Raw genomic sequence first — 22,230 nt, forward strand, 5'->3', positions numbered from 1 at the left:
TAACACTGTAGCACTCCTGTAGGTATACTCTGTCCTGTGTTATTACACACTGATACAATATAACACTGTAGCACTCCTGTATGTGTGCTGTGTCCTGTGTTATTACACACACTGATACAATATAACACTGTAGCACTCCTGTAGGTATACTCTGTCCTGTGTTATTACACACACTGATACAATATAACACTGTAGCACTCCTGTAGGTATACTCTGTCCTGTGTTATTACACACTGGTACAATATAACACTGTAGCACTCCTGTAGGTATACTCTGTCCTGTGTCATTACACACACTGATACAATATAACACTGTAGCACTCCTGTATGTGTGCTCTGTCCTGCCAGTGAATATTTGCAGTATGTGGCTGTAATCATTTGCTGGAGCTGCCTCTATACACAGATAGAAGCTGTGGGGTCACTGATGATTTGCGTTGCAGATAGCTGTCCCATGGCTGAGTGCTCCCATTGCAGGGTCAGGGTTCCACCTTGCATGTGTACATAGAAATAGCATGAGCCTGACTCTCCCCCATTGGCCAGGCTCCATCTCACATTCTACCATTGTCTTTGCACCTGAATGGATTATCCCATTCTCCAGGCCGGGGGAGGGAGGCCGAGTATTGTGATGGTATGTGTGTGAGGAAGGCCGGAGGGTGGCCCATGGCTGGGTATGGACAGAGGAACCCTATGAGGAGAGAGGGTGGGCAGGGGTAAGGGGGGTGTCTCACACATCTTTTGTCAGGGACCTGGATGGCAGTTCCTCCTGCCCCCCCCCCCCCCTGTGGCATGCACATCCAGCCAGCCACTGACTGAATTGGGACAATGTAATGAGAGACTGTCAGGGAGAGAGACATACTGAGAGCGCCTGGTAGTCATGGATAGATGCCACCATGGGCAGTGCCCCTAGACAGAGCCCCTCCAGTATCAGGCGGAAGGCGGCGGGGGCACGGTGACGGATCGGCCAGACACAGAGACCCCTGGGTACGTTGGTGGATTCAGGAATTGTACGGTGTGTCCTGGACCCCGAGAGCAACCATGAAGTCTGGCGGGGGCTAAATGATAGCTCCCATCTACCCCTCCCAGGCAGCAGGATGGTGGTGAGTACCAGGGGGGGCACATCGTGGGGTAGGGAGCATCCGGTGGGAGTGACCAGCAGGTGCCTTTGTTGTGGGTGGCAGTGGTGCTGTCACTGTGTGTAGATAATCCGCACAGGGTGCATGGTGGGAGACAGGCAGGCATGAGACAGAGCGGGTTGTACGTTCTATTCTGGCAGATGCAATCCTCATAGGCTCAGGGGGGGCTGTGTGGTGGCATGTATTGTGGCCAGGGTTCACATAAGCCACCCTAGAAATTAGGGGGGGGGGGGTGTATTGTAGGGAGAAACCCACTGGCAGGGTTAATTAACGATGGATCACTTGCAGTGTCAAGTTTACTTAAGCGATGCTCTGCGGGTCCACGCAGGGCTCGCTGGAGAGATGCTCTGCAGAACACTATCAACAGAGTGGCCTATGGGGGAGATGCACCGCGGACGCCTCATTAGGGCAGTCATCGGCGGCGGCGACGCCAGGAGCACATATGAGTGATGTCTGATGATCACTGACAGCAGCATACATGCTGGAGCGATGCTCTGCAGGCTGCAGCTTCCTGGCTCCGGATGAATGAAGGGCGACGCTCTGCAGAGCAGAGGCTGGGGCAAAGGTTTACAGCGTTGAGTCCTCTATAGTCCACAGCAGGGGTTAATGCCAATGCATGCCGCTAAAAGGTAATTAATGAGCTAAAACAAGAAGCGGGTCAGAAGTCTGAGCGATATCCTGTTAGAGTGTGAGCTCTTGGGATCGCGAATCTCTTCTACCATTTCAAAGTATTCTTGTTTTGGCATTAGATTGCAAGCTCTGGTGGGGCAGGGGCATGGGTCTGTATGTCTTGATGGTTCTTTGCACCTGCTGGGCCTCATTCAGAGTAAGGAGGAAATTAAGGTGGCAAAAACGCGTTGCGCTGCAGGTTGGGGCAAATTGTAATGTGCAGACATGTCCAGGGTGCAGAGGAGGGCCTCCACCTTGCAATGTCTGTGCGCCACATACAAAAGCGGGCAGTATTTTCCCTGCATGCAAATAACAGAAAAATTGCGTTTGCCCACCGTGCATTATTATTACCCGTTATTTATGTAGCGCACACATATTCCGCAGCGCTTTACAGAGAATATCTGGCCACTCACATCCGTCCCTGCCCCATTGCATTGCAGCGTGGTTTGTCCTGCTGCAGATTTGCGCGCTGTCGCTGGGTTTGCTCCCAGCTGTGAGGCCCATTGTACGCAATCTCCTGTCCTATAAGCACTATAGGGGGTACTCTTATATTTTATTTTTTATGCTCCTTTGTTAAGTGCCGTTCCGGCATACACCCACTTCCCATGTCATGTCGACCTAATGACCATATCCCCTTCCCATACATAATCGCTCTTCCCTGTGGAAGATTTTTCCGGCGCTGCGAGCGAATAAGGCCCTGGAACCAGTCTCAGTGATTGGTATTGCAGAGAGACAGCGGCTGCTTAGAGAGAGGGCGCAGTTAGCATTACCGAGACAGCCTGACAGTGGGATCACTGTGTCCCTTATCCCTTTAACATAACAAAAGCAGAGACTCTCCCTCCTCCCTCTGCTTCCCAGCCCTTCGGCCTGCTCTGAATTTTCGCCCTGGGTCTCCCAGCCGTGGGGTAGTGGTTCAGGTTCCTATGGTAACCAGTCTTCCCGCGCAAAGCTTGCGGGGTGACAATTGTGATGGGGATGTCACTGGTGGGGGGGGCATGGGGGGACGGGTACGACGACTATATCCTTTGTAATAGGCACACAGCCAGCTGTTAGTATAACTGGAACTGGGGCCTTGTTTACTAAGCAGCCTTATTATAGAGCTACCAGTTAGACGCGTGACTGGAAATCTCTCACACGTATGTCCTAGAAGCCTTCAGGCCGGCCTTTCTACACAAAGGAAACTGGAGATCGTGCGTGCTTTTCCGTTCGCTCTGATTATTGGGATATTCTACTTTCAGATGATGAATACAGTGTGTGTTATGTGGCGCTGGCCTTGCTTAGTTCAAAAGTTACTGCTTGGGAAAGTAAAATGTGTGGTCTGCTGTGTTCTAAGTCATTTTGGCCACTGGGGGGCAGCATTCCATTGGAACCTATGGGTGAAATGTCAGATTATTTTGGTTGACCAGACAGCAGAATGGCAGCTTCTAATTACTTTTATTTTTAAATGAATAAATAAATGACCTAAGAAAAATGTAAGTATGCCCAGAATACAACTGAGGTTAACACACGTTCAGGTTTGATAGCAAAACACGCAACTGGGCAAAACCATGTGCACTGCAGGGGGGGGGTGGGGGGGGGGGCAGATGTAACATGTGCAGAGAGAGTTAGATTTAGGTGGGTTATAGTGTTTCTGTGCAGGGTAAATACTGGCTGCTTTATTTTTACACTGCAATTTAGATTTCAGTTTGAACACACCCCACCCAAATCTAACTCTCTCTGCACATGTTACATCTGCCCCACCTGCAGTGCACATGGTTTTGCCCAGTTGCTTGCTTTTTTGGTTTCCTAACAAACCTGAATAAATCCCTTACTTTACTACACTGGCATGGTCAAGGAAAAAGGGTTTCTGCTTTGCTGGGGCATGCTGGGATTTGTAGTTCTGCAGCAGCTGGAGGACCACAAACGGTCTAATTCTGGTCTTAGGTGTGTTGTCCTAGCAGCAGGTGGCAGCGCATGCTGAGAACTTGGAGCTTTGTTTTTAATATTGGGAATCATTACTACTTTTTTTCAGTTTAATTGCATATCCGTTATATCCGTTATAATATGCATATCACACAGGCTTCAAATGACAGAATTTACAAAGGCAAATGTCAGGGAAAAATAAATCAAAATTTAGTGGGGCTGTGACAAAATGTGCTTCGAGCCAATAATAAATATCACATCCGCAAGTGATATTAGAGGATGTATAAACGCCACAATACTTGCATAGACTCTGTGTTCTGCTGTCATTATGTATTAACAATTTTTATATAGGGCCCAGGGCCTGTTCTACACCTTAAGGCGCCCAGTGCGAAAGCTTCCACTGGCGCCCCCCCCCCCCCCCCCCCCCGCTGCAAAACAGTTTGTGCGCGCGGCAAAAATAGGGGCGTGGCTTCATAGGGGAGGGGCGTGGTCACAGTTATGCCCCCATTAGCTGTGCCCCCTGATTTGCCCCAGTAGTTGTGCCCCGTCGCTGTGCCCCCTGTCGCTTTGCCCCCAGTAGTTGTGCCCCCTGTCGCTGTGCCCCCTGTCGCTGTGCCCCCAGTAGTTGTGCCCCCTGTCGCTTTGCCCCCAGTAGTTGTGCCCCCTGTCGCTTTGCCCCCAGTAGTTGTGCCCCCAGTAGTTGTGCCCCCTGTCGCTTTGCCCCCAGTAGTTGTGCCCCCTGTCGCTTTGCCCCCAGTAGTTGTGCCCCCTGTCGCTTTGCCCCCAGTAGTTGTGCCCCCTGTCGCTTTGCCCCCAGTAGTTGTGCCCCCAGTAGTTGTGCCCCCTGTCGCTTTGCCCCCAGTAGTTGTGCCCCCTGTCGCTTTGCCCCCAGTAGTTGTGCCCCCTGTCGCTTTGCCCCCAGTAGTTGTGCCCCCTGTCGCTTTGCCCCCAGTAGTTATGCCCCCTGTTGCTCTACCCCCTGTCGCTGTGCCCCTTAGTAGCCGCTTACAAACACACGCACACAAAAAAACAACAATACTTACCACTGCCCCGCTTCTGCTTCCCGACCGCTGCTGCTGCTCCGTCTGGCCTCCCGCGGCTCCTCTCTATGGGAGAGACGTCATGACGTCTCTCCCATAGCAGCGCCACACAGACACTAGAGGTCAATAATGACCTCTAGTGTCTGTCACTGGAGCCGGCTGCAGCGGACGCCCACACAGCCCACAGCGTCTGCTGCAGCCGGGTTCGGGGTGCGGGTAGGCGGCGGTGCCTGCGGGGTGACTGCGGCCGCAGGCACTGCTTGCCCGCACCAAGAACCGCTCCAGATAGGGTCCATCTGTTCCTTTTGCAATTGCAAACGAAACAGTAATAAAACGAGTCTGGGTAATAATAACAACAGCCAGACAGGGAGGTAAGAGGGATAATTAGTGAGTTCTGATGTCATCACGTCCACGTCCATTAGTAAAGTCACCTGTGAGCCGTATACATGTTCTCTGCCACTGTTCAGTCTTCAAATGATAACAGGACTCAGTGACATAGGCATGGGTACACACTTACCGATGTGCACCCGGTTCGGACGATATATCGTATACATCGAGGGTTCGGATGATATATCGGATACATTGGCAAGTGTGTATACTCTATATCGTTAACAGGGCGTGCTCCTGTGGGTCGTTAACGAGGTACAATATCTTTCATTTTCAACTTGAAATATAAAGATCTTGTACAAAACAGAATGCAGCAGGATGTGGGTGTATGCCATCGCTGATGAGACACAAACAATATCGTTCAGTGTGTATGAAGTATATTGTTTGCGCGGGGGGGATCTTGCGCTATGTTGCTGACAAGTGTGTACCCAGCCTTACAATATCTTTATAAGCCCCAATGTTAAGTCATACTTGCTGACCTATGGAAGGCTGCAGGATTATCACTTTGGGCTTGAGCTCAGCTGATGACTGATAATATGCTGCAAAGGGTCAGGGCTGCCACCATGGGGGGACTGCTGGAACCTTGGTCCCGGGTCCAGACAGAGAAAGGGCCCACCCAGCTCACACTGCTTGCCAGCCCAGGCTAATCCATAAGTCTTCCAGGCCAGCTGCAGCGTTCCCAGGATTTGTAACGCAAACCAGAAAACTATGGCTAGCAGGCACTTCCGGGTGCTGTTAGCCACCTTGCCCCCCAGTTCCCGAGACATGGACCAGCCGGGAGGCTGGTGGTTTAGGGGGGGCCCTGCCTATTTTGTCAGTCCTGAGCCCCTCAATTTCTGATGGCAGCCCTGCAAAGGGGGACCTGAGCCCTTGCTGGGTCCCTCCAACAAGCTTGGGCCCCTGCCTGTCAGCTGCTGTTTGTTAAATACAGAACGGAGGATGTAACCCCTTTAGCAAATGCTAAAGAGGTTATGAGGCTGGTTTTGAGTCACACCCAGCTACGTGTATTGGCGTTTGCCCATCTCTCACTTGCCACTACAAACACCTTCCCTTGTGTACACCCGTGCTGCCGCTCCCACTGTGCACACCGCGCTCAGGACAGACTACCCGCGATTATTATATAGATTCACAGGCACCAACCCCGTGCTGGCCCTCTATACTGCAGTGTCCAGTGTAGCACACCTGTCAAGCTGTAATGCCGGTGTCCTAAGGTGAGCTCAGGCAGGACAGAATCCTCCCGCGGGAAACTGTGGGCAAATATTCTGCACCGCTTCCTGCTTATTCCACCGATCGTTAAGTAGCAGAGTGTTTTTCTGAATATGCCCAAACCTCTGCTATGCAGACTTCATGTGCACTTTGGGGGTCATTCTGACTTGATGGCTCGCGGCACTTCTTCTCAGCGCAGCGATCGGGTCAGAACTGCACATATTTGCAAAATGGCATTTTCAGGGACTTCTTTAGCTGTGGTGTATATTGAACATGCCCAATGGGCGTTCTAGTGATTCTTACATAATATTGGAGTGTCCTCTCTAAGCGCATACAATTAATGCTATGTTCCCAGAGTCTCCTCTTTTGTGCCAGCGCAAATCTCTGGGAACATGGTGAGGTAAATATAATTATATATGGGTGCAAGGTATTATTTATTTATTAGTTAGTCAATGTACTAAGGACAAGAAAGAAATTATATTATTTATTTATTTATTACCAGTTATGTATATAGTGCACACGCAGCGCTTTACAGAGAAAATGTCACCATTCCCATCAGTCCCTGACCAGTGAAGCTTACACTCTATGGGGGTTCATTCCGAGCTGATCGTAGCTGTGCTAAATTTAGTACAGCTACGATCATTCACCCTGACATGCGGGGGGACGCTCAGCACAGGGCTATCCCGCCCCACATGTCAGTGCCGCCCCACCCCCAGCAGAAGTGCAAAGGCATCGCACAGCAGCGATACCTTTGCACTTTAAGAGTAGCTCCCGACCAGCGCAGCTTTAGCGTGCTGGCTGGGAGCTACTCGTCGCTCCCCGGCCCGCAGCGGCTGCGTATGACGTCACGCAGCCGCTGCGGCCCGCCCCCCCCCCCCGTTCGGTCCGGCCACACCTGCGTTGGCTGGACTGCACCCACGAAACGGCAGCCAAACGCCATCGTTCCGCCCCCCCGCCTATCAATCAGGTAGAGGCGTTCGTAGCGGCCCGACGGCCTTCGACCGTCTGGCATGCGCCGGCGCACTGTGGCGCCAGCGCTTGCACAGTTCTGACCCAATCGCACCACTGCGATAAACTGCAGCATGCGATCGGGTCAGAATGACCCCCTATATTCCCTATCACATGTACGTACACACACTCTCTCTCTCTCTCTCTCTCTCTCTCTCTCTCTCTCTCTCTCTCTCTCTCTCTCTCTCTCTCTCTCTCTCTCTCTCTCTCTCTCTCTCTCTCTCTCTCTCTCACACACACACTTCATGCTAGAGGTAATTTTGTTGGGAGCCAATTAACCTACCAGTATATTTTTGGATTGTGGATGGAAACAGGAGTACCCAGAGGAAACCCACGCAAGTATGGGGAGAATATACAAACTCCACACAGGTAGGACCATGGTGGGGATCGAACTCATGACCTCAGTGCTGTCCGTTCACCGTCCGTACTGCCCAGTGACTATAAAAAAACCTATTCCACTCACCTGGTGAGGTGAACAAATCTTCAGGTGTAAATAAGCTACCAAGGTAGTCCTCCTCTGTATTTCTTAAAACTGTATTTAAGGGACAGACATATAAAGGAGACTTTCACATGTTGTTGTAGTATTATCCCAGTTTAGTGAATGTAAAAGCTCTCGGAGGCCATATTATGCAAATATGCAGGGCCGGCAACAGAAATCTTGGGGCCCGGTACACGGACATCTCTGGGGCCCTCCCTCGACCCCAGCACCCACATATCCCTCCCCTGGGAGCGAAAGAGAAAGGGTGTCCGGGTGAAAGAGAGAGGGTTTCATGGAAAAAGAGGGAATACGAGAGAGAGGCGAGAGAGAGAGTGTCAGGGAGAGAGAGGAGCGCAAGAGAGGGTGTCACGGAGAAAGGGATGAGAGAAGTGAGAGGGAAAGAGAGGGGGCATCAGGGAGAGAGAGTGTCGAGAGGGAGAGGAGCAAGAAAGAGAGGGAGGGGAGTGAGCGTGTGAGAGTTAGTCAGGGAAAAAGATAAAGAAGGGAGCAAGAGAGACAGTTTCAGGGAAAGGGAGAGAGAGGGGGGGGGGGTAATAGAGAGAGACAGTGTCAGGGAGAGAGTCACAGAGAGAATGTCAGTGAGTGAGAGAGACAGTCAGGGAGAGAGAGAGAGACAGTGCCAGGGAGAGAGTATGAGTGAGAGAGTCAGGGAGAGAAAGGAAGAGACTGTCAGGGTGTGAGAGGTTGAGAGAGAGAGACAGTGTCAGGGATAGTGTGAGAGAGACACCATCAGGAAGAGAGACCAAGTGTCAGGGAGAGGGTGTGTCATAGACAGAGAGAGGCAGAGTCACGGGTGGGTGGGGAGAGAGAGAGAGAGAGAGAAAGAGACAATGGCCCTCATTCCGAGTTGTTCGCTCGGAGATTTTCATCGCATCGCAGTGAGAATTCTCTTAGTGCGCATGCGCAATGTTCGCACTGCGACTGCGCCAAGTAACTTTACTATGAAGAAAGTAAGTTTACTCACGGCTTTTTCATCGCTCCGACGTTCGCATTGTGATTGACAGGAAATGGGTGTTCCTGGGCGGATGCACGGCGTTTTAGGGGCGTGTGGCTGAAAACGCTACCGTTTCCGGGAAAAACGCAGGAGTGGCCGGGGAAACGGTGGGTGTGCCTGGGCGAACGCTGGGTGTGTTTATGACGTCAGCCAGGAACGAAAAGCACTGAACTGATCGCACAGGCAGAGTAAGTCTGAAGCTACTCAAAAACTGCTAACTCGTTTGTGATAGCAATATTGCGAATACATCGGTCGCACATTTAAGAAGCTAAGATTCACTCCCAGTAGGCGGCGGCTTAGCGTGTGTAACTCTGCTACATTCGCCTTGCGAGCGAACAACTCGGAATGAGGGCCAATATCAGGGGCGGAAAGAGAGGGATTGTCAGGGAGAGAAAGGGGGGGGGGGGCAGGGAGAGAGAGTGTCAGGGAGAGAAAGAGGGTGAGAGTCAGAGAGAGAGACCGTGTCAGGGAGAGAGCAAGTGTCAGGGCGAGAGGGGGAGAGTGTGTGTCGCAGAGAGAGAGACAGTCTCAGAGACAGAGGTAGAATCACAGAGGAAGGGAGAGAGAGAGAGAGAAAAAGAGACAGTATCAGGGACAGGGAGAGAGAGGGTGTCAGGGAGAGAGAGGCAGTGTGATGGAGGGAGAGAGCGAAAGAGTGTCAGTGACGGAGAGAGTGAGTCAAAGAGAGTGTTAGGCAGAGAGGGAGAGAGACAGTGTGAGAGAGGGAAGAGAGTGATAGGAAGAGAGAGGGGGAGAGCAAGCTGGAGAGACATTACCTGACTACAAAACACGTCTTATGGGCGGGCACTTCTCTGCATTAGGCGCTGCCCCCTAAACACTGTATCGTATTGCGGTACTGCTGATCTGCTGCCGGAAGCCGGCCCTGGTAAATGGGAAGGGGGTGGTGTTGTTCCTGTGAAACTTGGGGCCCCTGTCGCCGGGCCTGCAAATAGGTGACATGGGGGTGGGTAATGGGTATATGTAATAGCAAAGCTTGGAGAGAGTGAGAAAGTAGAGAGAGAGAGAGACAAAGTACCAACCAATCAGCTCTTAACTGTCATTTGTCAAACACAGCCTGTAACAGATTCAGAGGGGCAGATGTATTAACCTGAAGAAGGCATGAGGAAGTGATAACCCAGTAATAAGTGCAAGGTGATAAACGCACCAGCCAATCAGCTCCAATATGTAAATTAACAGTTAGGAGATGATTGGCTGGTGCATTTATCACCGTGCACTTATCACTGGTTTACCACTTCCTCATACCTATCTCCAAGCTTAATACATCTGCCCCAAAGTATGATACACCAGCGGCCGGGATGCCGGCTGTCAGATTACCGACAGCAGCATCCCACCCACCAGTATGCCGGCAGCGGGGCGAGCACTAGAAAGCCCCTTGCAGGCTCACTTCACTCGCCACGCTGCGGGCGTGGTGGCTCGCTGCACTCGCCACAGGTTATGAGGTAAATGTTTGAAGCAGTGATAAGAGTGGAGAAGTGAGCCCGTGGAGATGTTGCCCATGGCAACCAATCAGCTGCTCTGTAATTTTATAGTATGCAAATGATAAATGTTACGTCAATGCTGATTGGTTGCCATGGGCAACTTCTCCACTGGCTCACTTCTCCGATCTTATCACTGCTTCATACATTTACCCCTATATTCTCCTTCTATGGGTGTCGTGGACACCCACAGAGAGAATAGCCTGTGGCAACCTCTTTGTATATTCCTAACCCTGCACCGCTCGCCATTTTAATCACCTCTGTCATGGTTCCGTTTGGGCATATAATGTGGCTTAAAATGTTAATTGTACATATAAAGAGTATTTTTTTCCCCAAGTAGGATTAGAGGTGATCTGTAAATCAGCGACGCAGGGTTACTATAGAAACACGGGACGTGTAGCGAACATATAAAAATAGTTTGGGTGTAATGTGTGCGCTGACAGGAAGATTGTGCTGAGGACATTACGCTACATGTTACATTCAGCCTACACATTGCGGGTGCAGCCAGTTTGTCGCTGAGCCCAGGTTTTGTTGGAACGCGGCCTGGCATTTGTTTTTTATTGTCAATAATGTTTATTCACCCAGCGCCGGCTCATTCTGTTTCACTTTGCAGTTGGCCAAACGGTGACATCACTCAAGAATGAGGTAAATTGCGTCACGTCCCAGTGATGTCACTAGTTCCGAGTAAATAACCTAGTGACAACACTGAGGTATGAGGTGACAGAGTGGTAGGAATCTAGGCCAGACCGCCCAATCCGGAGGTTTGATGATGCGGTTTGTGGTGAATGAGGTAATTGTGGCACCGCCCACTCCTGCTGAGTGGTACAAATGGTGACATTGAGCAGCCGGGGGCATGGCCACCCCTCAACCGGGGCCTACCCTCCCCGAACTCCTGGCATACTTGCCAACATCTACTATTCCTCTTCTGGAAGACCTCCCGGAGGTCATGTGAGGGGGCAGGGTGTGCAAATTAGATAACTTGGTCCAGCAGCCCCTAGCGATGCAATACCACGATTCACAGCATCATGCAGGGTGGGGTTGGGCCAAGATGAAGTGGGTTACAAAATATTGCATTGTCAGGTCCCATGATGAAGTGGTTGGGGTTTGGGAGTCTCCTGAAAGTCCAGAGAGAATGGGCAAGTAGGTCTCCAGGAGAGGCAAAAGCAAATATTGGCAAGTATGCTAAAAGGTCGTTCAGTGCGTTTTTACCAACATGTGTGGGCTGATCCAGTCTTTTATGACCTGGTATATCAGGAAACAATGGCACCTGTTGCCGTGTAGGTGAGGTCATTGTTTGACCTGGAAGCACATAGGGGGTCATTCCGAGTTGATCGCTAGCTGCTGTTGTTCGCAGCGCAGCGATCAGTGAAATTAATGGTTAATTTGCGCATGCGTATGCACCGCAATGCACACGCGTGACGTACGGGTACAAAGAGAATCTTTGGTTTTGCACAGGTTCTAGTGAAGCTTTCATTCGCACAGCCGAACGCAGGAAGATTGACATGAAGTGGGCGTTTCTGGGTGGCAACTCTCCGTTTTTCAGGGAGTGCTTAGAAAAAACGCAGGCGTGTTGGGAAATACGCAGGCGTGGCTGGGCGGGTGTGTGCCGTCAAAAGCCGTCCCTCCGTTGTTAGAATCGACGCACACGAAGAGTAACTATAGGGCTGGTCTTGTTTTGCACAAAAAGATTTTGCAGGCGCTCTGCCGCACAAGCGTTCGCACTTCTGCAAAGCGAAAATACACTCCCCGGTGGGACTTGACGTTGTGTTGGGCCTTTGCCCGTGGTTTTCTTTGGTTTGTTTGGCTTCCATTCTTGTATTTATGTGTTATTTCATGTCTGAAGACATTACGGGAAACCAGGAAGACGTGATTTGTAAAAGCTTCACATCTCGATGAATGAGAACATATTTTTGTGTGTATCTTACGCTGGCTACAGATGTCATTTCAGGCCCGGTTTTACCGTGTGCGAGAGAATGCTCTGGCTTTCTAGCTGTTTCCTCAGCCGTGCGGGGATGTAATTTAGCTTGACGTGGCCGCCGCACGCTGCCTGGAATAAAGTGGTTTTCAGATGTAACTGTCATGAATAGTGAATGTGCTCTGAGTGCCTGCTCCGTGCACACACACAAATCTCCTCTCACTTACAGGCTCGGGGCTCGGATACACTGGATTCAGGAACGGAGGGTCCGGGGCGCCTCATATCTTCTGCACCGCAAACCAGCGTGAAGGGGCGACCCAATAGGAGGTAAATAAAGACGGGGTGTTTGGGAGAGGGTGGATGTCGGTGGCAGTCGGTGGCAGTTCTATATCCCGCATCATGGAGATGAGATATATTGGGGCAGATGTATTAAGCCTGGAGAAGTGATAAACCAGTGATAAGTGCAAGGTGATAACGCACCAGCCAATCAGCTCCTAACTGTACATTTACATATTGGAGCTGATTGGCTGGTGCAATATCACCTTCCACTTTTCACTGCTTTATACCTTCTCCAGGCTTAATACATCTGCCCCAGTGTATGATACAGAACAGAGAGGTGACTGCTGGCGATTTGGGGGTTTATTAACCCTGCTTGTCCTGGTCTCTCTTATTTAGGGTGACGCGCGGGCCGTTTGTGAAGCTGGCGGACTGTGCCCACTATCATTATGAAAATGTTAACTATGGCCCTATCCAGGTAAGGGACGCGGCGTGGAATCCACACAGCACTTGTCGGCGACTAATGTGTTTACCAGTCAAAGTAAAAAGATTATTATAATTTATTTATATGACGCCACAAGGGGTCCGCAGCGCCTTGTAAAGTGCAGCAACGGTATAAAGAAGAATGATGATATAGATGAGGGAAGGAAGAACGCATGAGGGAAGAGGGCCCTGCTCGTGAGAGCCTACATTCTAAAATGGGGGGGGGGGGGGGCGGCAGACAGACGGGGTAACAAAGATGGGCAGTGAGCATGGAGCAGTGGGTTAGGATGAGAGCTGGGAGGCTTTGATTAAGAAGTGGGTCTTCAGAACCCGTTTAAAGCTTTGTGAAGAGGTCTGATAGAGAGAGGTAGAGAATTTCAGAGGTAGGGAACAGTAAGGGAGACATCTTGGAAGCGGGAGTGGGGGGAAGTCAGTTGGGAGGAGAGGCGGTATGGATGTGTGGAGTCAAGTGGCCGGGCGGCATTGTGAAGATAGATGAGGTCAGATATGTAAATGGAAAAGGATTGGGTGAGGGCTTTGTAAGTGACTGTGAGAAGTTTTAATTGGGTTCCGAATGGGAAGGGGATCCAGTGTAGGGCTTGTAGTGGAGGGGGAGGCACATGTAGTATATTTGGAGAAGATGAGTTGGACAGCAACATGGAAAGTTTGTAGTGGAGAGAGGTGTGAGATTGGGAGACCAGATAGTGTGAGGTTACAGTAGTCCAAGCTGGACAGCACCAGGGAGTGGATGAGGGTCTTAGTAGACTCCAGGTGAGAAAGAAAGCGCACTCGTGGGCTAGAGGAGGTGGTGGTGCTGTCAATAGACCATTAAACTGTGGGAGGTGAGGTTATGTGGAAGGGTGGGAAGATGATCAGCTCAGTCTACTACAGGTTAAGTTTAAGATAGTGCTGGGACATCCAGGAAGTGTATCTAGAGTGCTAGGGTTGATGTGTGTATCTGTGAGTGGTGATCACCTGGGCAAGAGCCTAGAGAGACCTTGTGTAGGGAAACGGCTTGGTCAGGGCAGGAGAGAGCCAGAGAATAGGGGAGGGAAGTGAGTAGAGCAGGGAGGAAAAGGATGCGGTATCCATAGCCTCAACATTACGCCTAGGGATGGTAGCCTTGGGATGCAGAGGTGGGGAAGGGTAGGGAAGGTAAAGGACATAATGTAAATCAGGAATGATGTAGGCCCTTATGTGGAGAGTAATGGGTTATGTGCCTTTCAGCTCGCTCTGTCGGACTCGCGGCCGGAGGATGCCAATGTCAGTGAAGCTGAGGCTGTTTACATCGTACAGGTCACTTGTCAGGTGAGTACGAGGTGTGGAGAGGACGTCTGCCAGCCATATAAAAAAAGAAATGGGTAAAGTACACTGGCCCTCATTCCGAGTTGTTCGCTCGCAAGCTGCTTTTAGCAGCATTGCACACGCTAAGCCGCCGCCTACTGGGAGTGAATCTTAGCTTATCAAAATTGCGAACGAAAGATTAGCAGAATTGCGAATAGACACTTCTTAGCAGTTTCTGAGTAGCTCCACACTTACTCGGCAACTGCGATCAGTTCAGTGCTTGTCGTTCCTGGTTTGACGTCACAAACACACCCAGCGTTCGCCCAGACACTCCTCTGTTTCTCCAGCCACTCCTGCGTTTTTCCCAGAAACGGCAGCGTTTTTTCGCACACACCCATAAAACGGCCAGTTTCCGCCCAGAAACACTCACTTCCTGTCAATCACATTACGATCACCAGAACGAAGAAAAAACCTTGTAATGCCGTGAGTAAAATACCTAACTGCATAGCAAATTTACTTGGCGCAGTCGCACTGCGGACATTGCGCATTAGCGACTAATCGCTCCGTTGCGACAAAAAAATAACGAGCGAACAACTCGGAATGACCCCCACTGTACACTTATATGTAATAGTCACCCACGTTGCTCAATATCAAGCGAAAAACAAATGATTGTGTGTTCTACAAGGCGTTCATCTAAAGTTTACTGTATCCCGAAAGCGTTAGAAATAATTAATTACAACAAATTAATTTAGAGCAGAAACAAATTTGGCTGGGGCTTCGCTGCAATTTACATCCCAAAGAGAAAAAGTCTGCACATGGCGGGTAATTCAGACCTGATCACAGCAGCAAATTTGTTAGCAGTTGGGCAAAACCATGTGCACTGCAGGTGGGGCAGATGTAACATGTGCAGAGAGAGTTAGATTTGGGTGGGGTGTGTTCAAACTGAAATCTAAATTGCAGTGTAAAATAAAGCAGCCAGTATTTACCCTGCACAGAAACCAAATAACCCATCCAAATCTAACTCTCTGCACATGTTACATCTGCCCCCCCACCTGCAGTGAACATGGGCCCTCATTCCGAGTTGATCGGTCGCAAGGCGAATTTAGCAGAGTTACACACGCTAAGCCGCCGCCTACTGGGAGTGAATCTTAGCTTCTTAAAATTGCGACCGATGTATTCGCAATATTGCGATTACTAACTACTTAGCAGTTTCTGAGTAGCTCCAGACTTACTCTGCCTGTGCGATCATTTCAGTGCTTGTCGTTCCTGGTTGACGTCACAAACACACCCAGCGTTCGCCCAGGCACTCCCACCGTTTCCCCGGCCACTCCTGCGTTTTTTCCGGAAACGGTAGCGTTTTCAGCCACACGCCCCTGAAACGCCGTGTTTCCGCCCAGTAACACCCATTTCCTGTCAATCACATTACGATCGCCGGAGCGATGAAAAAGCCGTGAGTAAAATTACTTTCTACATAGTAAAGTTACTTGGCGCAGTCGCAGTGCGAACATTGCGCATGCGTACTAAGCGGATTTTCACTGCGATGCGATGAAAAATACCGAGCGAACAACTCGGAATGAGGGCCCTGGATTGCCCATTTGCTAACAAATTTGCTGCTGCGATCAGATCTTAATTAAGCCCACAATGCGGTATGGGCAGTAGTATTGGGGGGTGACCAAATGTCGCAGTGTGTGTAGCCCCAAAATTAACCTCATGACTAGTGAATAGTTTGTAAGAATTGAATGTGTAATTTCTTTATAATATCTCTGTGGCTGGTAATCTCTAATATACGAGCAGGAATTAATATATACGTTCTGAAAATCCCCCCCGTGTACTATATGCAGGATATTAGCCCAATACCCCCCACCTCCCGATATTGTTCCCCTATAACCTATATTAGTCACGGTGTACACAGTTAATCTACCACGCCAGATATATGTAGCAGAACGCACCCCATTGTTCGTGTGATGTGTAGCGGTGATCCTACAAGTCTCCTTGTGGCCCCGTTACCGCAATGCTGCAGAACACGATGATGATACAGCCATTTAGAGCCGGACTCAGTGACCCAGAAGTGCGTCCCCCCCCCCAGGAGGACGCCCTTCATCTTCCACCTCGCCGTTAATAGCTGTGAGTTATTGTATCCTTCAGTTCAAGTCAGTGATTTTGTTAATTAAAACATTGTTACAAGAAAATAGGACAATTAGTATAGTATAATTAGATACCCAGAAGCCTCGTTGGTATGCCACGAGCGCATACCTTTCTAGACTAGATTTATGTATACAGCAATCCTCTCTACAGTGTACAGTATGGTAAACTGTCTCTTCTGCATGTAGTCTACAAACCGTCTATCTTCCCTGTCTCTATATGCTCCCTCTCACACTGCGTACCCCTCCTCTGTATACACCCTCTCAGACTGCGTACCCCTCCCCTGTATACACCCTCTCACACTGCGTACCCCACCCCTGTATACACCCTCTCACACTGCGTACCCCTCCTCTGTATACACCCTCTCACACTGCGTACCCCTCCCCTGTATACACCCTCTCACACTGCGTACCCCTCCCCTGTATACACCCTCTCACACTGCGTACCCCTCCTCTGTATACACCCTCTCACACTGCATACCCCTCCTCTGTATACACCTTCTCACACTTTGTACTCCTCCTCTGTATACACCCTCTCACACTGCGTACCCCTCCTCTGTATACACCCTCTTACACTGCGTACCCCTCCCCTGTATACACCCTCTCACACTGCGTACCCCTCCCCTGTATACACCCTCTCACACTGCGTACCCCTCCCCTGTATACACCCTCTCACACTGCGTACCCCTCCCCTGTATACACCCTCTCACACTGCGTACCCCTCCTCTGTATACACCCTCTCACACTGCATACCCCTCCCCTGTATACACCCTCTCACACTGCGTACCCCTCCCCTGTGTGCACTCTCTCACACTGCATACCCCTCCTCTGTATACACCCTCTCACACTGCGTACCCCTCCCCTGTATACACCCTCTCACACTGTGTACCCCTCCTCTGTATACACCCTCTCACACTGTGTACCCCTCCTCTGTGTACACCCTCTCACACTGCGTACCCCTCCTCTGTATACACCCTCTCACACTGCGTACCCCTCCCCTGTATACACCCTCTCACACTGCGTACCCCTCCCCTGTATACACCCTCTCACACTGCGTACCCCTCCCCTGTATACACCCTCTCACACTGCGTACCCCTCCTCTGTATACACCCTCTCACACTGCGTACCCTTACTCTGTATACACCCTCTCACACTGCATACCCCTCCTCTGTATGCACCCTCTTACACTGCGTACCCCTCCCCTGTATACACCCTCTCACACTGCGTACCCTTACTCTGTAAACACCCTCTTACACTGCGTACCCCTCCCCCTTATACACCCTCTCACACTGCGTACCCCTCCTCTGTATACACCCTCTCATATTGCGTACCCTTACTCTGTATACACCCTCTCACACTGCGTACCCCTTCTTGGTATACACCCTCTCACACTGCGTACCCCTCCTCTGTATGCACCATCTCACACTGCGTACCCCTCCTCTGTATACACCCTCTCACACTGCGTACCCCTCCTCTGTATACACCCTCTCACACTGCGTACCCCTCCCCTGTGTGTACCCTCTCGCACTGCGTATCCCTCCTCTGTATGCATCATCTCACACTGCGTACCCCTCCTCTGTATGCACCCTCTCACACTGCATACCCCTCCTCTGTATGCATCATCTCACACTGCGTACCCCTCCCCTGTGTGTACCCTCTCACACTGCATACCTCTCCCCTGTGTGTACCCTCTCTCACTGCGTGCCTCTCCTCTGTATACACCCTCTCGCACTGCGTACCCTTACTCTGTGTACACCCTCTCACACTGCATTCACCTCCTCTGTGTGCACCCTCTCACACTGCGTACCTCTCCTCTGTATACACCCTCTCACACTGCGTGCCTCTCTGTATACACCCTCTCACACTGCGTGCCTCTCCTCTGTATACATCCTCTTACACTGGGTACCCCTCCTCTGTATACACCCTCTCACACTGCATGCCCCTCCTCTGTATACACCCTCTCACACTGCGTACCCCTCCACTGTATACACCCTCTCACACTGCGTACACCTCCTCTGTATAAACCCTCTCACAATGCGTACCCTTACTCTGTATACACCCTCTCACACTGCATACCTCTCCTCTGTATACACCCTCTCACACTGCGTACCCCTCCACTGTATACACCCTCTCACACTGCGTACCCCTCCTCTGTATAAACCCTCTCACACTGCGTACCCTTACTCTGTATACACCCTCTCACACTGCATACCTCTCCTCTGTATACACCCTCTCACACTGCGTACCCCTCCCCTGTGTGCACTCTCTCACACTGCATACCCCTCCTCTGTATACACCCTCTCACTCTGCGTACCCCTTCCCTGTATACACCCTCTCACACTGTGTACCCCTCCTCTGTATACACCCTCTCACACTGCGTACCCCTCCTCTGTATGCACCCTCTTACACTGCGTACCCCTCCCCTATATACACCCTCTCACACTGCGTACCCTTTCTCTGTATACACCCTCTCACACTGCGTAACCCCTCCCCTGTGTGTACCCTCTCACACTGCGTACCCCTCCTCTGTATACACCCTCTCACACTGCGTACCCCTCCCCTGTATACACCCTCTCACACTGCATACCCCTCCTATATGTACACCCTCTCACACTGCATACCCCTCCTGTGTATACACCCTCTCACACTGCGTACCCCTCCTCTGTATACACCCTCTAACACTGCGTACCCCTCCTCTGTATACACCCTCTCACACTGCATACCTCTCCTCTTTATACACCCTCTCACACTGCGTACCTCTCCTCTTTATACACCCTCTCACACTTCGTGCCTCTCCTCTGTATACACCCTCTCACACTGCATACCCTTACTCTGTTTACACCCTCTCACACTGCGTAACCCCTCCCATGTGTGTACCCTCTCACACTGCGTACCCCTCCTCTGTATACACCCTCTCACACTGCGCACCCCTCCCCTGTATACACCCTCTCACACTGCGTACCTCTCCTCTGTATACACCCTCTCACACTGCATAACCCTCCTCTGTATACACCCTCTTACACTGCGTACCTCTCCTCTGTATACACCCTCTCACACTGTGTGCCCCTTCCCTGTATACAGCCTCTCACACTGCGTACCCCTCCTATATGTACGCCCTCTCGCACTGCGTACCCCTCCTCTGTATACACCCTCTCGCACTGCGTACTCCTCCTCTGTATACACCCTCTCACACTGCTTACCCCTCCTCTGTATACACCCTCTCACACTGCGTACCTCTCCTCTGTATACACCCTCTCACACTTCGTGCCGCTCCTCTGTATACACCCTCTCAAACTGCATACCTCTCCTCTGTATACACCCTCTCACACTGCGTACCCCTCCTCTGTATGCACCCTCTTACACTGCGTACCCCTCCCCTGTATACACCCTCTCACACTGCGTACCCTTACTCTGTATACACCCTCTCACACTGCGTAACCCCCCCTGTGTGTACCCTCTCACACTGCGTACCCCTCCCCTGTATACACCCTCTCACACTGCGTACCCTTACTCTGTATACACCCTCTCACACTGCGTAACCCCTACCCTGTGTGTACCCTCTCACACTGCGTACCCCTCCTCTGTATACACCCTCTCACACTGTGTGCCCCTTCCCTGTATACAGCCTCTCACACTGCGTACCCCTCCTATATGTACGCCCTCTCACACTGCATACCCCTCCTATGTATACACCCTCTCGCACTGCGTACCCCTCCTCTGTATACACCCTCTCACACTGCTTACCCCTCCTCTGTATACACCCTCTCACACTGCGTACCTCTCCTCTGTATACACCCTCTCACACTTCGTGCCTCTCCTCTGTATACAACCTCTCAAACTGCATACCTCTCCTCTGTATACACCCTCTCACACTGCGTACCCCTCCTCTGTATGCACCCTCTTACACTGCGTACCCCTCCCCTGTATACACCCTCTCACACTGCGTACCCTTACTCTGTATACACCCTCTCACACTGCGTAACCTCCCCGTGTGTACCCTCTCACACTGCGTACCCCTCCCCTGTATGCACCCTCTCACACTGCGTACCCTTACTCTGTATACACCCTCTCACACTGCGTAACCCCTACCCTGTGTGTACCCTCTCACACTGCGTACCCCTCCTCTGTATACACCCTCTCACACTGCGTACCCCTCCCCTGTATACACCCTCTCACACTGCGTACCTCTCCACTGTATACACCCTCTCACACTGCATACCCCTCCTCTGTATACACCCTCTCACACTGCGCACCCCTCCTCTTTATACACCCTCTCACACTGCGTGCCCCTTCCCTGTATACACCCTCTCACACTACGCACCCCTCCTATATGTACGCCCTCTCACACTGCATACCCCTCCTCTGTATACACTCTCTCACACTGCGTACCCCTCCTCTGTATACACCCTCTCACACTGCTTACCCCTCCTCTGTATACACCCTCTCACACTGCATACCTCTCCTCTGTGTGCACACTCTCACACTGCGTACCCCTCCTCTTTATACACCCTCTCACACTTTGTGCCTCTCCTCTGTATACACCCTCTCACACTGGGTACCCCTTCTCTGTATACACCCTCTCACACTGCATACCCCTGCTCTGTATACACCCTCTCACACTGCTTACCCCTCCTCTGTATACACCCTCTCACACTGCGTACCCCTCCCCCTTATACACCCTCTCACACTGTGTACCCCTCCCCTGTATACACCCTCTCACACTGCATACCTCTCCTCTGTATACACCCTCTCACACTGCATACCCCTCCTCTGTATACACCCTCTCACACTGTGAACTCCTCCTCTGTATACACCCTCTCACACTGCGTACCCCTCCACTGTATACACCCTCTCACACTGCGTACCCCTCCTCTGTATGCACCCTCTCACACTGCGTACCCCTCCCCTGTATACACCCTCTCACACTGCATACCCCTCCCCTGTATACACCCTCTCACACTGCGTGCCTCTCCTTTGTATACATCTTCTTACACTGGGAACCCCTCCTGTGTATACACCCTCTCACACTGCATGCCCCTCCTCTGTATACACCCTCTCACACTGCGTACCCCTCCCCTGTATACACCCTCTCACACTGCGTACCCCTCCTCTGTATAAACCCTCTGACACTGCGTACCCTTACTCTGTATACACCCTCTCACACTGCATACCTCTCCTCTGTATACACCCTCTCACACTGCGTACCCCTCCCCTGTGTGCACTCTCTCACACTGCATACCCCTCCTCTGTATACACCCTCTCACTCTGCAAACTCCTCCTCTGTATACACCCTCTCACTCTGCGTACCCCTTCCCTGTATACACCCTCTCACACTGTGTACCCCTCCTCTGTATACACCCTCTTACACTGCGTACCCCTCCCCTGTATACACCCTCTCACACTGCGTACCCTTACTCTGTGTACACCCTCTCACACTGCGTAACCCCTCCCCTGTGTGTACCCTCTCACACTGCGTACCCCTCCTCTGTATACAGCCTCTCACACTGCGTACCCCTCCCCTGTATGCACCCTCTCACACTGCGTACCCCTCCCCTGTATACACCCTCTCACACTGCATACACCTCCCCTGTATACACCCTCTCACACTGCTTGCCTCTCCTCTGTATACATCTTCTTACACTGCGTACCCCTCCTCTGTATACACCCTCTCACACTGCGTACCCCTCCTCTGTATACACCCTCTCACACTGCGTACCCCTCCCCTGTATGCACCCTCTCACACTGCGTACCCCTTCCCTGTATACACCCTCTCACACTGCATACCCCTCCCCTGTATA

The 22,230-nt window shown here is 51.3% G+C and overlaps 1 protein-coding gene across 5 annotated transcripts in view; it reads left to right on the forward strand.

Annotated features, from left to right (window-relative positions):
- ARHGAP33 (Rho GTPase activating protein 33) overlaps positions 1 to 22,230 on the forward strand; it is a 153,462-nt gene that overhangs the window by 96,358 nt on the left and 34,874 nt on the right. For 2 of the 5 annotated variants that reach the window (XM_063942193.1, XM_063942194.1), the window contains exons 1-4: positions 692 to 980; positions 12,478 to 12,575; positions 12,924 to 13,002; positions 14,235 to 14,315. In XM_063942193.1, coding sequence (XP_063798263.1) covers positions 882 to 980; positions 12,478 to 12,575; positions 12,924 to 13,002; positions 14,235 to 14,315 — 357 coding nt within the window. In that variant the 5' untranslated portion in view covers positions 692 to 881. Of the gene's footprint in view, positions 1 to 691; positions 1,097 to 12,477; positions 12,576 to 12,923; positions 13,003 to 14,234; positions 14,316 to 22,230 lie in introns of those variants that run through there. The other 3 variants (XM_063942195.1, XM_063942197.1, XM_063942196.1) reach the window with 3 other exon arrangements.

This window comes from Pseudophryne corroboree, chromosome 10 (assembly GCF_028390025.1).
Source record: "Pseudophryne corroboree isolate aPseCor3 chromosome 10, aPseCor3.hap2, whole genome shotgun sequence".
Classification (NCBI taxonomy): domain Eukaryota; kingdom Metazoa; phylum Chordata; class Amphibia; order Anura; family Myobatrachidae; genus Pseudophryne; species Pseudophryne corroboree.